The sequence below is a fragment of the Symphalangus syndactylus genome, chromosome 12 (genome assembly GCF_028878055.3).
Source record: "Symphalangus syndactylus isolate Jambi chromosome 12, NHGRI_mSymSyn1-v2.1_pri, whole genome shotgun sequence".
NCBI lineage: Eukaryota > Metazoa > Chordata > Mammalia > Primates > Hylobatidae > Symphalangus > Symphalangus syndactylus.
This window is the reverse complement of record NC_072441.2, coordinates 45,388,758-45,410,939: the sequence shown is the minus strand read 5'-3', so window position 1 is coordinate 45,410,939 and position 22,182 is coordinate 45,388,758. Positions and strand designations below refer to the sequence as shown.

The following is a 22,182-nucleotide window of genomic DNA, read 5'->3' as shown; positions in this document are numbered from 1 at the left end:
CTTTGGCTGGACTTGTGTCATGTCTGTGTGCAGGCATGGGTCGCAGCCCTATGAAGGCTTTGCTTTCATTCAACAAATTGAGGTCAAATAAGCTCACTTTCACTGAGGAGGCAAGGTTGGTGTTTCTTCGTGTGGAGTCCCATGACGTCTTTTAAGGCTTTATTGTCTAAGGCTAATCTGGTAATCAGATGCATCTGCCCTTCCCAAGTGTTGGGCAATTGTATCAAATGTCACATCTCCGGTGCCCTTTGTTGACGTGGTGGCCAGCCTCCAGAGAGCTGTTTGGTAGAAAAAGTGACTGTTTTGTTAAGGGAGGTTGCAGAATATTTTATTTCCATGTAATAGGAGGGGAAAAAAAACCCCAACTGTCTACCAGGAGACTCTGGGAGGCTGACTTGAAGGCTGTGGCTGTGCCTTGTTCCTCTCATAAATTATAGACAATGATGCCCTTGGTAAAGGTTCTCCACAGGTGGCCCACACTCCCCATCTCAGAAAGCAACTCCAGATGGTCCAACTCCTTCCTGGGCACAGGTTGTTGGGTTTATTTGAGGCGAATTGGTTCTTGCACTTTGAGTCCACATTATCTAACTCTAGCTTGGAAGCTACTTCTGATTTCTGCAGGCAAGGAAGGAGTCCCTTTAGCCTTCTAATTTCTGTGTCTAGGATAGAATTTGCTTTTCTCAAGGTCTGCTTTTGCCTTTGGCTCCGAACACTCTATCCTTAGATGGCCCAGGGTCTTTGTTGCAACTGTGGGTCCTTAATGCTGCTGTGCTAGGGACTCACCATTGGTTTGCCTCTGCCTTGTCCCACTGAGGTGGTGAATGACATGGTGTATACCTGGAAGTCAGGGGGTCGTCCATCTGCCACCTCTAGCAAAAGTCTCACAGTCCATTTGATCTCTGGCCTTTCCATCTTTATCACGGAGAGCCTGTTCTTGAGATTCTGTTGGTTCTGGGTGATACAGACGGCAGGGTGATGTTCAGAGCTGCTGTTTGGAGCCAAGCCTGCCCCAATCCATTAAAACAGGGTTTTTATATCCTTTTCTTGCAGTTTGTGTAAGAAGGCTATGGTCCTGCCATAGTGAGGAATGACTCGTGGCCTGTCAACCTCAGCATCTGTCAGACAAATCTCATGGCCCGATGTGAGGATACATACACACATATGTGTATGTTTAACAAGCACTTCTAGTGTGTGCCATGTGTGAGGTACTCTTCTGAGTACTCACATGTATGACCTTAGTCTTCATAATAAGCCTGTGAAGTAGGTGCTTTTGTTGTCTTTGTTTTAAGATGAGGAAACTGAGACAAAGAGGTTAACACGTACCTGGTCCCATAGCTAGTAAGTGGGGGCTCTAACCTAGGGATGGTACTTAGTAAGTACTCAGTAAATGTTAGCAATAATAATAATGATAATACTTTCCAGAATGGTAAATGGGAACCTCATTGGGAACAGTCACACTGCTGACTCTAGGGCATGATTATGATTTTATCTCTAACTCTGGCCTCCAGTCTGGAGCCACTCGTGACTGTCCCAAAAACAGGGCTTCAGAAATGAACCCGTAGAGCCACATCAGGGCATCGCATCAGGTGAGCAAACTTCTTGTTTCAGCAAAGTGTGTTGTGCATGACTTATTTCAGTACTGGCATCTAGATCATATCAGTATTTCACTTGGATAAGGATTTTAAAACTGTTTCTTGACCCCTTTCCCAAGAGCACTTTCCCTCTGGGGTCCCAGATGGAGCATTTCTGGATCAGCTCCACCAGGATGCCTTAATATCTGCATCTATCCTGAACCCTGTGGGGACCATTTGTTAATTGATGGTAAATATGTTCAGTTCAACCTTCTTTGCTTTGACCTAGGAGACCACCTTGATCATCTTCAGAGACTTCAATGTAGACTGGAAAATGGGTGTGGCCTGCTTAAGAGGGCTCTGCCTTTGCTTCAGAGCTAATTTTAGGAAGCTCAAAGGAGGCTCCAGCCACAGTTGTTTTGGGCTAGAGGCCTCACCTCCATTGTTGCCCTCCGAGGAAATGCCCTTTAGAACTTTTTTTTCCCAAACTGTTGTTAGGTCTGTGGTTCCTGGGCCAGAATATGCAGCTCTGTTTCTCCTGGGGCTTGCATCAGCCATTCCCAGGAGCTATCAGTCAGCATTTACCTAGAGAAACAGAATCAGTCAGGGATATATATGAAGAGATTTATTACAAAGAATTGGCTTATGCCATTGTGGGGACAGGCAGGGCAATCAAAGGCCATAGGGAGGCCTTCAGGAAGGGCAGCTCAGCATGAGCAGAAGCCGCTGTCCACAGGTGGAATTTTTTCTTCCTCAGGGAAGCATTGGGTGTGCTCTTAATGGCTTTCAATGGATTGAATCAGGCCCACCCAGATTATCTGATACAATCTCCCTTCCTTAGTGCCACCTGATTATGGAGTTTAATTGTGTCTACAAAATACCCTCACAGCAACGTGTAGATGAGTGTTTGATTGCATAGCTGGGGAAGATGGCCTAGACACATTGACATATAAAACTGACCATCACAGAAATTTTTAAGATCCTTGAGCAATTTGTTGTTGTTTACTCTAACTTGACTTCTAGCCAAGTAATTATTTTGTTTCTTTAACAGTCATTCCTATTTCTATCTGTCCCTTCCATTCCGTTCTCCTCCACTCTGACCAGCACAGCTCCTGAGATTGCTGGGGAAGGGGGGACAGAGAGGGAAACAACCCACCAGGAGAATCTCTGCAAGCGGCGGTGAAGGGTGGGAGCCCCCTGCTTTGCCTCACTGCTTTTCCGTTTCACTCTCCTCTAAGCCTGGAGAATTTTCCTCTGTATTTGCCTACCCAGCCTTGATAGAAAGCTTGCCCTAAGTTTGCTGATCTGTGAGCCAGTCAGTTCCCTCACCAACGGGAGATGAGCTTTCCAGGCAGAGTGTCCACCTTCCCACAGTGGAAAGAGCATCATTTTTGGAGTCCAGCAGACAGTTGGAATCTGCACTCATTTCTTGCTAAAGGTGTGTAATCTGGCACTTTATCTAATTGCTCAGAGCCCCAGTTTTTTCCACTATCAGATATGAGGATTCAGAATCCATGTGACATGCACTTAGGAAGTGTGCAGCCTGAGCTTTTGTGATTAATGTCATATTTCCTAGTGTTTTATTAACATGAGGCTGAGGGAAGAGCGTGTCTACCCTACACTACTGATTTCTGAGCCTGGTAGCTGACTCTTCCACAGCGATGGAATAGAAAGAGCTCTAGAGTGAGAAACCACGTCTTTGGTTCTGTTGTCAACCCTGTTGTCTGCCAGCTGTGTGCCTTGGGCTGAGCTTCGATTTCCTTCTCTGTAAAATGGAATGGAGATTATCAGCCTTGATGAAGAAAAACTCTAAGAATTCTAGGAACATATTTGAAGCCAGGCATTTATAAAAGTCAGTTTTTGCTCTTGAACTTGACTTGGCAGATTGGATGTAACTTAGAAGAAAAAAAAAGAGAGTCTTCCCTCCTGCGGGGTTCTCCAGGAGCACATTTGGAGGACAAACTTAGATAAAGGAATATGGCAAGTAATAGTAATGATACCAACATTTTATTTTTTTTCCTGAAAAACATCATTTAGATTGAAATGCACGTTGAATTTGGGGGTAAGCTCTTCCATCAGGCTAACACTGGCAGATGAGGAAGGGTAAAGTTAAGAGTCTGAAGAATTTTTTGTGAAGTTGGACAGGATTCCTGTGTGGCCTGGGACCCTACTTTGGAAAACTATATTAGAAAGCAGCTTGTGCTTCATCAGTTTGGTAACTTGTGGGGACTTTGTTTTTCAGATGGAATGACATCTTCTGCTTCTCTTTGTATATATACACACTCACATGTACTGTTGTTCTGATAACGTTTCCATGGGAGATGAGACTATTGCTTTTGTACTGGCTCGTGTTCAAGTTTGTGCATGTTTGTGTTTGGAGGGCAGCATCTCAGAGCTTTCCTCTTGGACGTGTGTAAACATGCAGGGTGTTAAGAACATGGGGCGGTTTCAATCGTTTAGGTTTTTTTATATTTCTGCAAAAATTAAGAACAGGATGATCATGAATGTTTTGAGAAAAAGTAATAGTCACATATGTTTTAAGTCATTTTATTGGAAGAAAGTAATCTGGTTTGGGGTATTAAATAAAATCACCCAAGAATTTTTAAATGGCTGCATGGATTTGTGTTTCATGAATGCATGATTGGCAGATACCATCATCACATGGCTCATGAATATGTAGCTTTGCAAATTATGAACCTAGGTTCACAGGCATGGAAGTTATTATTTCTGTGAAACGAAGCTTTTTTAAAAGGCACTGAGTCATGATATATGTTAATAGAAAACAAGTTTCAGATTGCATTTCACATCACATGGCTTCAGAGGAAATAGGCAAGTGGGGTCCTCCCAGGAATTGGGTAGGGAGAACGTGTGATTTTTCCTCTTTTAGAATGCAGGGTTCAGTCTTCATTTGGAAGGTAAATATTTCAATACTGTTCCAGTATGTTTGTTTTTGCTGGACTTTGTGTGTCCAAAATACATAAAAGCATAATCTTTGTAATGCCTTTCTGTGTGGGGGCTGTGATGAGTTCTAGGGCCAATCTGTAGATCCCACTTAAACCTAAACTGAGATTCTTGAGGACTACCTATTCTCCTTTACCGTGTGTCTTTTCCCCCTGGAATTGAGCCAGCAAGTTCTTGACATGGCAGGTGTTTCTGAAATATCCGTATGTTTTTCTTTGCTTTCTCTGTTTTCCTTGTTTTGCTCTATTTTCCTAAGCAGGCAACTCCAAAAAGAGATTTGTTTGTGCAGGAGTCAAGAAAAGGGAAGAGGAATACTGAAAGCTGGGAGTAGGGCAGGACAGAAGAGGGAGAGGGGTCTATTTTCACTGTGTAAGTGTTGATCTTCCACCAATGCCAAAGTCACGGACATGTGTGTAGTTGGATGTGTGAGTTAGAGCAGCCCCAAGGGCCTGTAACCTGAATAGCAGGCACTCACCCAGCTGATAACTCAAGTTCCAAATGGACCACAGCTGAGTTGTAGGGGATGTGTGTGTGTGTGTGTGTGTACGCGTGTGTTTGAGGTTCCTGGAACAGATTTCCTCTGAGATCTCAATAGGCTTTTTCATTATCATTGGGGAGCTATGTTTCTCTTATTTCACAAGGCCCATTTCTTCCTTCTGAGATGTGCAAGGAGATAACTCCATCCATGACTTGGCTTTACACTCTCCCTCTTGGCTTTTTTTTTTTTTTTTTTTTTTTTTTGAGACGGAGTCTCGCTGTCGCCCAGGCTAGAGTGCAGTGGCGCGATTTCGGCTCACTGCAGGCTACACCCCTCAGGGTTCACGCCATTCTCCTGCCTCAGCCTCCCGAGTAGCTGGGACTACAGGCACCTGCCACCTCGCCCAGCTAATTTTTTGTATTTTTAGTAGAGACGGGGTTTCACTGTGTTAGCCAGGATGGTCTCGATCTCCTGACCTCGTGATCCGCCCGCCTCGGCCTCCCAAAGTGCTGGGATTACAGGCGTGAGCCACCGCGCCCAGCCTCCCTCTTGGCTTTTTATCATCAGTGCAGAGGAGAGATTCTTGCTTGTTCTTTAAACAATCTCATTCGAGCTTTATAAAGATTATTGGAGTTTAAATAATATTCATATCTGTGGCCTAGAACAATGTTCCTCAAGTATGCATCAGAATCATGAGTGGTAGAGGGAGGATTATAATGTAGTTTCCTATGTTCCCACCTCCCACCACCCTAGAGTCTGCATTTTAACGTACGTCTGTCTGAGGATCACACTTTGGGAAGCATTGGGCTTGAGATGTTTTCTTGACATTGATTTATGTTGAGACCAGACCAAGAAGCAGATGGTTGGATGGACATGATCAGTTCATAAGCACGTTCCTTTCTTAGGGTCATATTGGAGGAGGTTCTAGAGAAGCACTGTCCAGTAGAAATATAATGCGAACAATATATGTAATTTTAAGCCTTCTATTGGTGCATTTAAAAAGTAAAAGAAGGCTGGGCATGGTTCCTCATGCCTGTAATCCCAGCACTTTGGGAGGCCGAGGTGGGCAGATCACCTGAGGTCAGGAGTTCGGGACCAGCCTGCCCAACATGGTGAAACCCCATCTCTACTAAAAATACAAATAATTAGCCAGGTGTGGTGGCAGGTGCCTGTAATCCCAGCTACTCAGGAGGCTGAGGCAGGAGAATCGCTCGAACCCGGGAGGCAGAGATTGCAGTGAGCTGAGATCGCGCCACTGCACTCCAGCCTGGGTGATGAGCGAAACTCCGTCTAAAAAAAAAAAAAAGTAAGTAAAATTAATATTAATGATACTTTGTTTAACCCAGTAGATCCAAAATAATATCACTTAAACATGTAATCAGTCAATAAAAATTAATGAGATAGTTCACTTTTTTTCTTGTGCTAAGTGGTATGCATTTTACATTTATAACACAGGTCAATTTAACTAGCAACATTTCAGGTTCAGGTACTTGATGGTGCCATGTGACCAGTGGACACTACATTGGATAACACAGCTGTAGAGCAATGATGCCTTCACTAACCCCCTGGCAGACACATGGTTGCTCATGGCACTTGTTCCCATTTCTCCACTGCTCCTGAATATGACCTCAGAATCCTTCTCGGCACAGAACCTTAGGCAGGCACTGCCAGTTAATTGGACATCAAGATTTATTTTATTTATCAAACAAACACTTAACAAGTATCTTTTTTGTACCCAACACTTGGGATATACCCATGGACAATGCACACTAACATCCCAGCCTCTGAAGGAACTTTCTAGTGGAAGGAGTTGGGCAATAAGCATATTATATGGCATTTTAGAAGATGACAAGTACTGTAGAAATAAAATGTAAAGTGGGTTTGGGAGAATCAGAATTCCTAGAGTGGGGCTGGGTGGTGGGGTTGTAAATTTAAATGGGCCCATTGAGAAGGTAACAGTTGAATAGACTTGAAGGAGGTTGAGGTGAAACTTAAGATGAGACTTAATATCCACTTTTGATCTAGGGTGGCCTGAAGTTTCCTCAAGACTTCATCTGGGAGCATTCTTTTTGGGGTAGGGGTCAAGGAGGCAGGAGGTTGGGGATAGGGCAGTGTGGCACTATCCACAGCAAGCTCCTGTCCTCACCACTGAAGACTAAACCAACGTCAGGGAGGCCCAGAGAGAGGCTACAATGCAACCTGCCAGGCGGTGAGTCAGCTGATATGCTAAGTGCTAAAGCAAAGAACCTCAGTGCCAGGAAAGTGGTGTCTGTGCCCATTAGCTGGGACTTGTGTACTTCACTCAGGCTTGGGAGATCAACCTTGAGGCTTCCGTGGTTCTGCTGAGGACTTTAAGGGTTAAAGCTTAAAGACAGGTGTGGAAACAAAGGGCTGGTTGCCTCTTTGGCTTTTTTCATGTACTTTTGGATGAGGTTGTTGAACCTGATCCAGAAAAAATAATAAACTTGGCTGTGGTTGCCTAGCTGTAAGTTCTTGTAATAAAACTCCCAGCAATTGGCAGATAGAGTAATGTTCTGCTCTTTAAAAAAGTCTAGTAGCATAACCTGAATTTCAAATACAAATGTTGTGCATGGTTCAAGTAGGGAAGAGCATTCAGGAGAGTCCAGGCTGCATCTCAGCATCCCAGGATTTGTTAGACTGTAAAGTGCTTCACAGTTCCCCTTCAACAAACCTTTACTAGGAATTGGGACCCTTGGAGCCCAGTGCTCTGTTCATTCCCACGGGAAGACATTTGTCATGTCAGGGAATGTTAGAGGATTGGGTTTTAATTAGCAAGCAGGAGGAAAGTTCATTGGGTTGTGGGGAAGACATGGAATTACTAAATATGCTTTAATAATTGGTTTTTAGGTGGAGTTATTAGGTGAAAAATCAAATCATTAGCTTTAAAGCTTGGCCAAAACCTCATTTCCTGGGCAGTAAGGGAAGCAATGAGTTTGGGTAATGGGAATGAATAAATTATGGTGTATCCTTTCCTATAGGTAACAATATTGAGCTTTCATTCAACAAGCAATTATTGGGTCCTTGCTTCATGCCCAGCACTATGCCAGGCCCAAGGGATTCAGAATGAACAAGGTTTTTTCTTGGCCCTCGAGGCATTGCTTTGTCAAATGAGGGTGGCAGGTGATACTCCTGGGAGGACACAGAACGGTTTGCCATGGGAGCAAGGTAGGATAGAGGGGTTCAGGCAGGGTGCAGGGTGTAAAAAGACCCAGGAGTGTGTGGCAGCATGACGTGTTCTACAACTGTGAGTAGTTCTTGGGTATGTGGGAGGGTGGCGTGAGATGAGGGTGGGCAGAAGCACTTCAGTCATGCACCATGTTAAGATGCTTAGGTGGGCCGGGCGCGGTGGCTCACGCTTGTAATCCCAGCACTTTGGGAGGCCGAGGCGGGCGGATCACGAGGTCAGGAGATCGAGACCACGGTGAAACCCTGTCTCTACTAAAAATACAAAAAATTAGCCGGGCGTGGTGGCGGGCGCCTGTAGTCCCAGCTACACGAAGAGGCTGAGGCAGGAGAATGGCGTGAACCCGGGAGGCGGAGCTTGCAGTGAGCCGAGATTGCGCCACTGCACTCCAGCCTGGGCGACAGAGCAAGACTCCATCTCAAAAAAAAAAAAAAAAAAAAAGATGCTTAGGTGCCATTCCGCTTTATCATGTGTTTACTTTTTACAAGGATTACCCAGGTGACAGTGTGGAAGAGGGGTAGAAGGAACAGGAATAGCAGCTGGGAGGGTAGGAAGTTACTGCAACAGTTTGGTTGAGATTATAAGGACCCAAAATGGGACAGTGTTGTGGCAAGCCTCCAGGGATAAGGTGGAAGATGGGGCATAGAATAAATAGTCTCTGGCACACAGCTCCTCCAGCCCTCATAATCTCTGAAGTGCTAAGTACCTTTCTGTATGCTAGTGAGATGACTGGTGGCTGGGGCTCCTGGATAGCCTCTGGATGGGGGCTGGTTGCCAAGGGAACCAACCATGTGATTAGAGGTTGGAACTTTCCACCCACCCCTCTGAAGGAGGGGAGAAGGGCTGGAGATTGACTTAATCATCTATAGCCAACGGTTTTATCAGTCATGCCTGTGGAATGAAGGCTCCCTAGAAATCCCTGATCTGTGGGGTAGGGTTTGGAGAGCTGCTGGTTGGTGAGCATGTGGAGGTGCCGGGGTGTGGGGGAGTGGCGCTCTCTGAGAGGGCACAGAAGCTCCTCACCCCTTCCCCATACCTTGCCCTATGCATGTCTTCCATCTGGCTGCTGTTCCTGAGTTGTATCCTTTATCATAAATAAATAAACTTAAAAGTATTTCCTTGAGTTCCGTGAGCCATTGTAGAAAATAATTGAACCTCAGGGTCATGGGAACCTATGATTTATAGCCCCACTATCAGAAGCATCTGAAGAGGGGCAGTCTTGTGCGACTGAGCCCTTAATCTGTGCGGTCTGACCTATCTCCAGGTAGATGGTATCAGAATTATATCGAAATACACAGCATCAGTTGGTGTTCTGAGTTGGAGAATTGGTTGGTGTGGGAAAAACACCCAGATGTCCGATGTCAGAAGTAAACTATTGAGAGTGGTGTGAGCATAGAGCAAAATAGATTGTTTTTCTCCTATACACTCTTGCAGTTATTTTCCTTGCAATGATGATTGCAACCCTTTCTCATATTAGACAAAATTATTCTGGAGCATGGACTGGTAGACTAGAGGAATGACCTGGAAATATCTTGTCTTCATTTCAGCAGATGATATGATTTGGGTCTGTGTCCCTGCCCAAATCTCATGTTAAATAGTAATCCTGTGGCCAGGCATGGTGGCTCAGCCTGTAATCCTAGCACTTTGGAAAGCTGAGGCAGGTGGATCACCTGAGGTCAGGAGTTCGAGACCAGCCTGGACAACCTGGTGAAACCCTGTCTCTACTAAAAATATAAAAATTAGCCAGGCCTGGTGGTGGACAACTGTAATCCCAGCTATTCAGGAGTCTGAGGCAGGAGAATCAATTGAACCCGTGAGGAGGACGTTGCAGTGAGTCAAGATCATGCGATTGCACTCCAGCCTGGGCAACAGAGTGAGACTCTATCTAAAAAAAAAAAAAAAAATTGTAATCCCAGCTGGGTGTGGTGGCTTACGCCTGTAATCCCAGCACTTTGGGAGGCCAAGGTGGGTGGATCACCTGAGGTTGGTGGATCACCTGAGGTCAGGAGTTTGAGGCCAGCCTCACCAACATGGTGAAACCCTGTCTTTACTAATAATACAAAAATTAGCCAGATATGGTGGCACACGCCTGTAATCCCAGCTACTTGGGAGGCTGAGGCAGGATAATCTCTTGAACCTGGGAGGTGGAGGTTGCAGTGAGCCAAGATGGCGCCATTACACTTCAGTCTGGGTGACAAGAGCAAGACTCCATCTCAAAAAAGAAGAAATAAAATAAAATAAATTGTAATCCCCAATGTTGGAGGTGGGGCCTGGTAGTAGGAGGTGATTAGATCATGGGAGTGGGAGGATATCCTCTTTTGTGCTGTTCTCGTGATAGTAAGTGAGTTACTGCGAGATCTAGTTATTTAAAAGTATGTAGCACCTACCCACTCCCTCTCTTCCTCCTGCTCCTGCCATATAAGTCATGCCTGCTTCCTCTTCACCTTCCACCATGATTGTAAGTTTCCTGAGGCCTCCCTAGCCATGCTTCCTGTACAGCCTGTGGAACCATGAGCCAATTAAACCTCTTTTCTTTGTAAATTACCCAGTCCCAGGTATTTTTTTATAGCAGTGTGAGAATGGACTAATACAGCAGGGTTCTTGGCAGGTTGTAGCATGATGCCCTTGCAAAGATGAGGAAGGTTCTGTGAGGTCCCTTCGTAGTTGGTTGAACAACCTGGAACCCCAGCAAGGACTGCTAATGTGCTCTGGTTAGTGTGGGAGTGTACGTATGAGTCACAGACTTCAGCCTTGTCTTGGTCAACTTCTCAGGGATTTAGATGAAAGTGCAGAAGGTGTGCTATAAAATTTAGTTATTTATAGCTATAAAATTAGGATTTTTCCATGGTCTCTTCAGACTTGAAATATGCGTCTAAAGAATAACAAGACTTTGCATTTATTTTGTGAGAATTATGGGTGTGAGGATAGGATAGAAAAGCCTCAAACTGGTGAAAAGACCTGGGGGGTTAGGTACCATCATCATCCCTACCATCCTTCTTGGTGTGAGTGACCACTGTTTCTCATCTGAATTATTCTGGAAGTCTACTAATGATCTCTTGCTTTTTGTCTCCCCTTAGACTCGACATAGCAGCCAGAGCCATCCTGTGAAAACATTTGGTAGATGTTTCAATAGTCCTTACAACGGTCTACAAGGTCCTGTGGGGCCTACTGGTCTCCTCTGGGATCTGTGTCCTACCAACCTCCCCTCAGTCCTGTGTCCAGCCACACTGACCTCCTTGGTCTTCCTTCACCATGTCAGACCTTACACTTGCTGCGTCTCAATTGTGAATGCTCCTTGCCCTGATGTTTGTGTGGTTTGTTCTTTCGTCTCCTTTAGGTCTTTAACTTCTCAGTGACTTTATTTTGCTCCTCTGGCTGTCTTATTAGACTTTAATCTCCATAAGGGCAGGGGATTTTGTCTGTCATGTTCTCCACTGTGTCTCCAGCATGGAGAACAATGGAGTAGGCAGGCACTCCATAAATCTTTGTTGGCTGTATGTTTAAAGCACAGATTAGTGTATTAGGCTGTTCTTGCATTGCTAAAAAGAAATACTTGAGACTGGGCAATTTATAAGAAAAGAGGTTTAATTGGCTCATGGTTCTGCAAGCTGTACAGGAAGCATAGCACCAACATCTGCTTCTGGGGAGACCTCAGGATGCTTTTACTTATGGAGGAAGATGAAGCAGGTGCAGGCACTTACTTACACATGGCAAAAGCAGGAGCAAGAGAGAGAATGTGTGTCTGGGGAGGTGCCACACACTTTTAAATGATCAGATCTCACATGAACTCAAAACGAGAGTTCACTTATTACCAAGGGGATGGCCCAAGCCATTCATGAGGGATCTGCCCCCATGATCCAAACACCTCCCACCGGGCCCCATGTGAAACGTTGGGGGTTACCATTCAACATGAGATTTAGGTGGGGATAAATATGCAAACCATATCAATTAGTAAATATGAGATCATAGCAGGGTTCAGCTGATGCCAAAGCTAATGCGGATGCTTCATGCAGTGTTCACATATATAAAGAGATTTATTATAGGAATTGTCTCATGCAATTATGGAGACTAACAAGTCCAAAATCTGCAGAGCCAATGCCCCAGTTCCAGTTCGAAGGCCTGCAGGCCGCTGTAGCACCGGGAAGAGCTGATGTTCCAGTTTGAAAGCCATCAGATAGAATTCTTACCTGTGAGAGGGTCAGCTTTTTGTTCTATTCAGGCCTTCAACTGATTGGATGAGCCCATACACGTCAGGGAGAGAAATCTGCCCTACTCAATGTACTAACATTTAAATCTCATCCAAATGCATCCTCACCAAAATACCCAGAATAATGTTTGGCCAAATATCTGGGCACCTGTGGCCCAGTCAAGTTGACACATAAAATGAACCATCACAGTATGCTTCTCAGACCATACCTGGAGACCTTGAATCTTGTCCCGACACCATCTTTCAGAGACTATCCTGTTGACGCTCTGACAACCAGGGTGTCTGGGGCAGTGTTGAAGAAGCTGGGGGTGTTGTCCTGAAAAAGCAAACGTGATTGAGGTCAGGTGACACCTTTAAATACTTCAAGTCTTGTCTCATGGAAGAAAGATGAAGGAATTCTTTGTTCTGGTAGGCATGGCTCAGACTAGTGTATAAAAAGTGAATCTAAGAGAACAGAAATCTGCTGTCTTGGGAGCTAGTGAGGTCTTCTTTCTGGAAGGGTGCAAGCAGAGGCCAGCCGTGACCAGGAGTCAGAAGTCTTAAGTTCTGGTCTGGGCCTGGTGCTGACTCTCTGGCCTTGGGTAGGCCACTAGACTCTGAGGTTTCTGCTTTTCTGCTGTAGAGGTCATGGTAGCCTGCCTCACAGTTCCGCAGATCAGATGGAAATAACATCTGAACAATACCTTCTAGAACAACACCTTCTAAAACTCAGCTCTAGCCTTGTCAGGGTCAGGAGAGCTGGCAGTCAGGAGGAGAATGCTAGCTCACTCCTTGCTGAAGCTGAAAATTTCCACTGACCTGCAGTCGGGGACACCTCACTGCAGCTTTGCTTTCTTCTTACTGGAATGTGCCTGAGGAGTGGCAGTTAACTCCAGTTCCAAATTCCTCAGCCCTGAGTGTATGAAGCTTATTGCTGCTGGCCCGTGAGGAGGACGATGCCTGGAGGGAGCAGAGGGAGTTGTTCCTCCTCCACGAATCAGCCCCATCACCAGCTTCATCACGGCATCGCTCTTTAATTACTTCAGGACACAATTCGGAGTTGCCGTTGATCTCTTCTGTATTTGTGCTGTTTGCTTTCTTGCCTCTGGAATGCACCAGTGTGACATCCCACTTTCCACTCTGAAAAATGTACTCTATATATAATGTATTTAAAGCCCAGTTGCTGTAGTTTATGGCCACAACATGAATGAGAAACAAGAAGCAGAACATCCAGAGTTTCTCGTCTAAACATTCAGAACTGTGCTGGCAGTGGGACAAAGGCCTCTGGACTGTTGTGGGTTTTGGTGACAGCCTTGATAAAAATGCCTTTTTAGTACAAGTGAAAAGAAGATTTTACTACAGTGCAAAAGTCAAAAAATTAGATAAACATTGTTGGAAGTTCAGTGTTGATGAGTAGCTAAGCCTCAGAGAAGTTACACTTAGGTGGGCGTGGTTATTTTTTGGCAGGAAAATGACCTAGGATTTTTTTCTTATTCAGGTGACGTCAAAACAAGGTTAAAGCTACATGTTCCACTCTGGTTTTGTTTATAACTGGCATCAGGACATTCAGAAATGATCGTGACTACACTTGACAGCACTGATACGTAGTAAGTGTGCAGTCAGTGGTAGCTGTTGTGAATAGCTTTGGTTTGCACCCAGTTTATTAGTGATTAATTCAGGGCTTCCACAGAGCCCTGTGTAGTTCTCCACAGCTACCACTGACTGCACACTTACTACCTATCAGTGCTGTCAAGTGTAGTCATGATCATTTCTGAATGTCCTGATGCCAGTTATAAACAAAACCAGTGTGGAACATGTAGCTCTGTACCATCTGTGTGGCCCGGGCATCAGGATATCTAGAAACTCTTCAGGTGATTCTAGTTTTCAGCTGGCAACATTAGTAGGTCATGGAATCAATTAAGTGAAGTACTTTTTTTTTGCCAGCATTTTTAGAAGATACGTTTATATAATTGTATAGAAAATATTAATGCCTAGCACAGTAGCTGGATAAATATAATTTTGTGTGTGTTAAAAATGCTGCTGTGATAGAACCATTAACAAAATCCCTGCCCTCGACTTGCTTCTTAGTCTTACTTCAGAAACTGCATGCTTTTCGTTATGAATAAATGGTTCACGTGAAATTTAATACAAGACATTTATAGTTCTATGACTTGGGAATTTGTGAGCCTTCTTGCCCACATTTTGAGGTTTCGCTCTGACATTGAAAAAATCCGTTATTTTATCAATGCTAGCCAACAAAAATGGCATGCTTATTTTCACCAGCAACTAAATTTGATTATAGCACAGCAACAAGATGATTTTCCTCCTTTGGATATGTTAATTACACATATATCATGATATGCTAGCTCAGCAGTGGTCTAAATACATTCAGCAAGAATGAGGTAATTGCATAAGTCATCCTGAAAGTTTTATTACATCAGTTTAACAGCCTTTTGACTTCATTATCTATGAGAATTTGGGGGTCTTACACAATAAACTGTTACAAACATCTCACTGCTATGAAATAGAGCAATGTGATAGAAAGGCTGGCAACCTTTGCCATTTTTATCTCAGTGCTGAGGTGAACATAAACCAAGAGGACTCTCGCTGCGTCCCTATTGTGATGACTGTCGGCAGATGCTGCAGCTGTGGAAGACCTGAAAGTCGTGATCAGTTGCTAGCAGGACTTTGGGATCACTTGTCTTGATCCTGAAGCTTTTTATAAGCCCACGAGAACGTTCATCAAGGCTTCCCACTTGACTTGAAATACATTCGTTGTAAGATTGGTCTTCAATTTAGATTTCTTGGAAATAGCAGTGATAATTCTTATGATTACTCAATGTGCAATGCAGTCCGTCATCACAAGGTTCTTTCAGAGTTCAGAGGGTAGTTTTGCCATTGTCTGGGAGGACTAGGCTTGAGATTATTTCTTGAATCCGCTGTTTAAAAACGCCGATCTGTCTGTATGACAAAGGGAAGAGGTTCGATTTACAAGCACTTCGATTTGAGAAGTGCTTTCCCTAATTATGATTCAGCTCCAGTGACTGCACCATGTTAAATATGCAATTCTCTTTCCTCTAGGTGTCTGAGGGTTCTGTGGTCCAGTTTTCATCAGCAAACTTCTCCTTGACAGCAGAAACAAAAGAAAGGAACTTCCCCCATGGAAATGAACATCTGTTAAATTGGGCCCGAAAAGAGTATGGAGCAGTTACTTCATTCACCGAACTCAAGATAGCAAGAAACATTTACATTAAAGTGGGGGAAGGTAAATGTTATGTGGCTTCAGTTAATGACTGATTTATGATAGGCAATTGTTTTCTTTTCTGAAACCAGGTGGTTAGGGCAAGGAATCACAGAATTACAGAATGTTGGAGCTGGCAAGGACCTGAGGGGTCATTTGGCCCCAGGCTTCTCCACCGCCCCCCCATATTCCCTCCCTTCTTTTTTCCTCCTGGGGAAGCAGGCCTGGTTATGGCCAAGTGAAAAATAGGGAGGAGCATGGGGAAAGAGGAGAAGGTTGTTGTGTGGGATTTAGAAGACACCCACGCACAGAAGTCAAAAAAAGTAAGTGGAGGTGAGAAGCCGAGGGTGTGGGAAGGAGGTGATGACTGATGGAGTGGAAGAGCTGGCAGAATGGGTCAGCAGGTGGCTTCCTCTTACCTGTGTTCTGCAAACATTTGAAGCCTGTGTCAGTTTGTGGTGCTGAGACATAGGTTACATTTTGGACGATAGCAAAGGAAAAGTATTCAAATATATTTGGTACAAATGACTATTACAAGGACAAACTTGGAGAAAAGAAGTGTATGGTCTTGATAAGAGATTGCCTATTTAAATTTCCTTGCATTGCAGAGGGATAGAAATATCCAGAAACCCAGTTTTGAAAGCCTTTAAAAAAAAAACAAAAAAAAAACCTTCTCTTCCTTTCTCATTCTTTCGTTCTTTCATTCTTTTCCTCCCTCCCTCCCTTCCTTCCTTCCTCCCTTCCTTCCTTCCTTCGACAGGGTCTCGCTCTGTCGCCCAGGCTGGAGTGCAGTGGTGCAATCAATGCTCACTGCAGCCTCAACCTCCAGGGCTCAAGTGATTCTTCTGCCTCAGTCTCCCAAGAAGCTGGGACTACAGGCATATGCCATCACACCTGGCTAATTTTTACATTTTTTTGTAGACACAGGTCTTGCTATGTTGCCCAGGCTGGTTTTGAACTGCTGGTTAAGAGATCCTCCTCCCTTGGTCTCTCAAAGTGCTGGGATTACAGGCATGAGCCACCGCACTTGGCCAGACCTTTTTTTTAAAATCGTTATTTTCAGTTGAGTATATTTGGATCCCCCATAAGTTGCTAGGAAATAACTCTTGTGAATGGGTCCTTGTTATAGCCGGCTGATTGTGTGAACACTGCGTTTAAGGTCTTCAGCATCCAGCTGCTTTCTGTTAAATTCTACAGCAGCTGTCACCTCCTCATAGACAAGACAGGGAAGAGTGGGTTAGTGAACACTTGATCCCAACTCTTGTTTGGATCCGGGCTGCCTTAAAGTGTGTGAGAGACAGAGGCAGGAAAGGTGGACATGGACGTCTGAGAGGATGCTACGTGCAGAAGCCATTTCAGGGGTCTTCACATGCACCCCACTTAACCCCACGGTAATACCAGGAGGAAGACGTCATTTCCACCATTTTACAGAGGGCTTAGTGGAGGGCTAAGTGAACCTGCTCACATCCAAGTTACTAACAAGTGGCAAAGCCAGAACACAAACCCAGGCTTCCTGACTCTTGAGTTTAACGCTTGTTGCCTGAGCTGTACTTTAAGTCCTAGCCAAATAAGCATAACTCAAAAAGGGAAGTGGTCCACCTGGATGAACATCCTTGTTTAGTTGAGGCAGAGAGGAGTGGGCTTAGATGAGGGTTGGGCTCAAAAAGTCTAAGTTTGTTTCTGTACTCTCATGATAGGTAGCTAATAACAGAGGTCAAGTCCCATTGAGACAAAATGAAAAATCTCTTTTAATAAAGACTCTAAGCCCTAGCCAGCGGGCTGCGTTTCTGAAGCAGAATTCTAGTAGCATGAAAGAATGTTGATTACCCCTTGGAATTTGTTAGAAAAAGAAAATTTGTTATAATAACATTTAGAATGTTGGACTGTGTTCTCTCGGCAGTGCATGAGCTTCTTTCTAAGCACAGCAGTCACTTACCCTGAGAGCCACGGGTTGTCACTTAACTGGTTAAGCCTGTGCACACTGGGTAGGGGAAGCCAACTTAAAGGACCTGGTGTCTGGTGCAGTAGAAACTAGTTAACTCCTTGGTAACACCTTCGGAACCCCTGAAACTTGACTCCAGCCACCAGTTGAGTATGAGTCACTGGGTCATGCCATGGAGAGAGGAGCAGTAGGGAAAGGAGGTTCCTTGGTGAGGTCAGTGGACCATAAAGTGATATTGTTTATCACCACGGCTCAGACTGCACTGCGCAAGCTTCATCCCCCACTTCCCAGAATCTGACCTGGCTCTACCTTTCTTGTACCCAGCGATCGCAGGCCATGAGGCCTGGTTGCTCTAACCCGAGCGATTTTCAGAGTGTGGTTTTTGCCCCAGCAGCATCCGCATCACTTGGGGACTTGATAGAAATGCCAGTTCTCAGGCCGAACGCAGACCAACTGAATCAGAAGCTCTGGGGGTGGGACGCAGCAGTCAGTGTTTCAATCAGCCCTTTAGGAGATCTGATGCTTGCTGACATTTAGGAACTGCCCTCATCTATATACCCAGAATGGAAGAATTTAAGAGTTTTGCTCTTATCCCCCACTGGTCTTGCTGCGAGGCTTCAAGCAACATTGACTTACCACCAGAGCCTCAGTTTCCACAGCAGGAAAATGAGGTGGTTTGCATTACCCCCCAGGTTCATTCCTGCGCTCAGAGTATATCCTTCTGTGTCTCAGTCATTTGTCAATCTTTTCCTAAAATACAAATAAGCATGTGACTCCCCCTGTCCCCAAACTTGCCAGGTTTCTACCCGGGAATTCCCCTTTGTGGTTTCCTTTCTACTTGGCACTCGGTTTAAGTTTTGATGCCAGGCATTCGGAAAGTCACTGGGGAGCGGGGGAGAAACCACACACAACAAAAGTGGTCAGCTTATTCAACTTAGTGACAATGGCATCTGGGACTAGAGCCCTTAATAACATCAACTTTTGAACAATTAGACCTTTCCTAGTGGCTCCACATGAGTGAATATTTTGTTATTTGTCTCAAGTCTCACATCATTGTTTGTTAATTCAGGAAACCTATACCATATGCCCACTATGTGCCAGATACAAGCCAGGCACACTATGAACTGGATATGCCGGCCACAATCCCAGGAGGGCCCTAGTCTCTTGAGTTCCAGACTGGCCTGTCCCTAGCCCATAGACACTCTTTCTTAATTAAATTTCAACCTCGCCATTCCAATATCATTTTCCATCCTGTGATGTGGGGGAGGCATCCGCAGGGCTGCAGCTGCACGGTGTGCATACCTCATTTGCTCATCTGGCAAAACCCTCAGCAGATGTGGAGGGAGGCTGCTCTAGCGGCCTGAGTCAGTGGAGCCTTGAGCTTTTCTCTCTGAGGGGGAGGGGAATTAGAGGAGACTGCAGAGTGCAAACCCAGTGCTCTCTTGCGGTGAGCCCACAAGCAGAGGCTTTGGTCCCCTTTGTTCTGGGGTGGTGCTGGGGGTGCTGTGGTGGCCAGAGCCATGATGCCCCAGTGTGTGCTGCGGACCTCAGCACAAGGGAGATTGCACAAGTTGGGAGGGGGAGGGACAGTATCAATCCAGTCTTAGGACCCCCAGTTGGATTCCTTACTCCAAAGTGAGACTTCCATGTGGATTTGAACCCTGGCATCTTGTCCTCAAAATGGAAAAGGCAGAAGTCTGTTTTATAGTAGTGCCAGGCCTCTGATTAATTATCCCTTCTGAAAAAAGCATGCTACACCTAGAACTTCCTTGACACTGGTCCCGGCTGTCACACTGCCAGCAGTTTCTTTCAAGTTCTGTTGAAACATTTAAGCCCGTGGATGGAAATCCCATCAGCCGCCGTGCTGTGTAAATGGCATGTGCCGTTGGGGGAGTGCCTTCAGATTCTGGTACTTGCATCACTTTCCCGGGTGGAGGTGGTGAGCAACTCTCAGCACAGTGAGATAATGTTTGCAAAAGCACTTTGTAAACTGTAAAGTGCCATATAAACTTGAGTTGTCTGTGTTCAGACTGTGAGAAAGAGTGAAAGTCTGCCTTCTTTGTTTCCCCCAAACTCCTACCTTTCATCTTCACAGTATAAAGTGCTGTGAGGAATACATATGAGGGAAAGATTAATTCTACATGGGGTGTCGGAGGATTAATTAGGTGGTTGCTTCTCCTGATAATTGAAATAACAAATATCTAAGGAGGAGTGTATTTGGGGATAGAATGGATTGAATGTTAAATACACTGACCATGAAATACCTAAGTATTGGATTTTTAGATAGGAGATGCTTGGTAGACAGATGACAGTATAAGTTGACTGCTCAGAAAAGGAGTCATGATCTAGGTACAGGTTGAAACCACGGGAGTGATTGAGATCACCTAGAAAAAGAATGAGATAGAAAGGGGATTGAGGAAGGAGCTGAGAAGTTCTTAGCCTTGGTTTATGTTGGAATCAACTACAGAGCTTTTCAAAAAAGAAAGCTCCCTAGGCCCCGCCTGGGTGTTCTGAATCAGATTCTCTGGGATGGGGTCTAAACAGATTCTGAGCAGAGGAGGAGCCAGTGGAAGAGATGTGAAAGATAGGTCAGAGGAAACGGACGAGGACAGGAAGTATCACAGAGAACAAGCAAGGAGAAGATTTAGCCAAGAGAGGCTAGTCAACAGAAGGTCACTGGTGACCATAACAGGATGCATTTCAGGGCAGTGGTTGCGGAGTTCACAGACGAAGGCCCATTCTTTGAGCTCGTGGTTCCCTGTGTCCGCCATTTGCTCAGTTTCACTGTCACCCTCGTTCCTTTGAATCTGGTTACCAAGTAGCTCAGTGGTTTGACAGATTGTCCTGTGCCTCTTTCAGATCAAGTGTTCCCTCCAAAGTGCAACATAGGGAAGAATTTTCTCTCACTCAATTACCTTGCTGAGTACCTTCAACCCAAAGCAGCAGAAGGGTGTGTGATGTCCAGCCAGCCCCAGAATGAAGAAGTACACATCATCGAGCTAATCACCCCCAACTCTAACCCCTACAGGTAAGTGTGTCTAAGTGTGTGAGTGTGAGAAGAGATGAGAGTAAAGGTCTTCCTTGACTTGAGGCAGGGAGAGGTGCAGCCCATCCTACACAGGAGGGAAGGTAGCCATTGATGCTTCAGGTGTGTTTGGTCAGATGTGTTTCACAGAAGCTTTGAAGAAGAGACTAAAGGCACCAGTGGTATATTTTATATTCTGCATCTGTCCCTAGATCCCAGATATTTCAGATGAATTCCTGAAGCCCGTTCCGAACTTCTGGGTGTTAATTACAGGACACAGTCACTCTTGCTTCATCTTTATCACCTCTGACTAAGGTTATCCCTGATAGGAAAATTATAAAATATGCCCTATTAATATAATTATCATCTTAGTAACCTTCTGTTTTTAATAAAGCTCTGTTTATGGTGTCCTTAGAGCACTTAGGCACTCAGAGCTGTTTGCTTTAAATCTGTGTGTGTGTGTATGTGTGTGTGTGTGTTTGTGTATGCGCATGCATGTGTGTGGTGGAGTGGCTCTTCATAGTGTTATACCAAAGAGCCATTCGATAGAAGTTGCCGCTCCCTTGTGTGCTTGGTGTGTGTGTGTGTGTGTGTGTGAGTGTATGCTGGAGTGGCCCTCCATGGTGACATACCAAAGAGCCATTCGATAGAGCTTGCCTCTCCCTTGTGTGCTTGGTGTGTGTATGTGTGTGTGTGTGTATGCTGGAGTGACCCTCCATGGTGACATACCAAAATGCCATTCAATAGAACTTGCCTCTCCCTTGTGCGCTTGTTCTCCCCCTCAGCTTCCTGCCCCTGGACTGGAAATTCGACCCTCCCTATCAAGAATAATTAGGGAATTAAAAAAAAGAAAAAGGAGAAAAAATAGGTTCTTTTCCCACATTAGCCTGCATTTCACCCTCCTTCCTTTGCGTCTGGACTGGTGACTTAAAAATTTAAATTTATATTGTAGAGGGATTTCGAGGTTAAAATTCTAATCAGGGTTTGACTTTAAAAGTGTGTAAGCTACAGATCAGGTTGGTAAGATTCCACTCTGTCCACTTGAAGAATTTTGTAGAAAGTGAAAAGGGAATGGGAATAGGAGCAGTCTGGTGAATGTGCTTCGACGTCAGGCCTGAGGCTTCATTGGAATATACCGTGCATTTTATGCTTTACAAGTGTGTAAAGCTGAGATGGAAAGAAAGACTGTTTCCTTAAATTCAGAATGACAGGGATGTTATTGTTTAGTAAAAAAATTCTCTTTTATACGAATTCTTAGAAGTTTGGGTTGTGTTCATCAATTTTCCAGTAATCACTTGGTTGACCATCTGTTTTCTTTATTTTAATAACCTTATATCCAGAAGTTTGGGAAAGTAAATGCAGATACGATCCTGTAGCAATTGTTAATGACTTAAGCAAACCTTATGTAAATCAAGAAATTCTTTAGCCTTTTGTCTCTTATTTTACTCTGAAGTTTCCTAATTTTTTTTTTACCACCATGCTTCCCTTCTCCCCACACCCCGCCCCCAACTCACCAAACTGCCACCTACTTCAGTTTTGAAGGAATTTGAGCATATAGCCAAATGGGAATCCT

General features: G+C 44.7%; 1 protein-coding gene across 5 annotated transcripts in view; it reads left to right on the top strand.

Moving 5' to 3' along the window:
- The window catches only part of TGFBR3 (transforming growth factor beta receptor 3), a 210,694-nt gene that overhangs the window by 139,381 nt on the left and 49,131 nt on the right, over positions 1-22,182 (top strand). For all 5 annotated transcript variants that reach the window (XM_063625478.1, XM_063625482.1, XM_063625483.1 and 2 more), the window contains 2 exons: positions 15,483-15,666; positions 20,444-20,612. In XM_063625478.1, the coding sequence (XP_063481548.1) occupies positions 15,483-15,666; positions 20,444-20,612 (353 nt within the window). The remainder of the gene's footprint in view (positions 1-15,482; positions 15,667-20,443; positions 20,613-22,182) is intronic.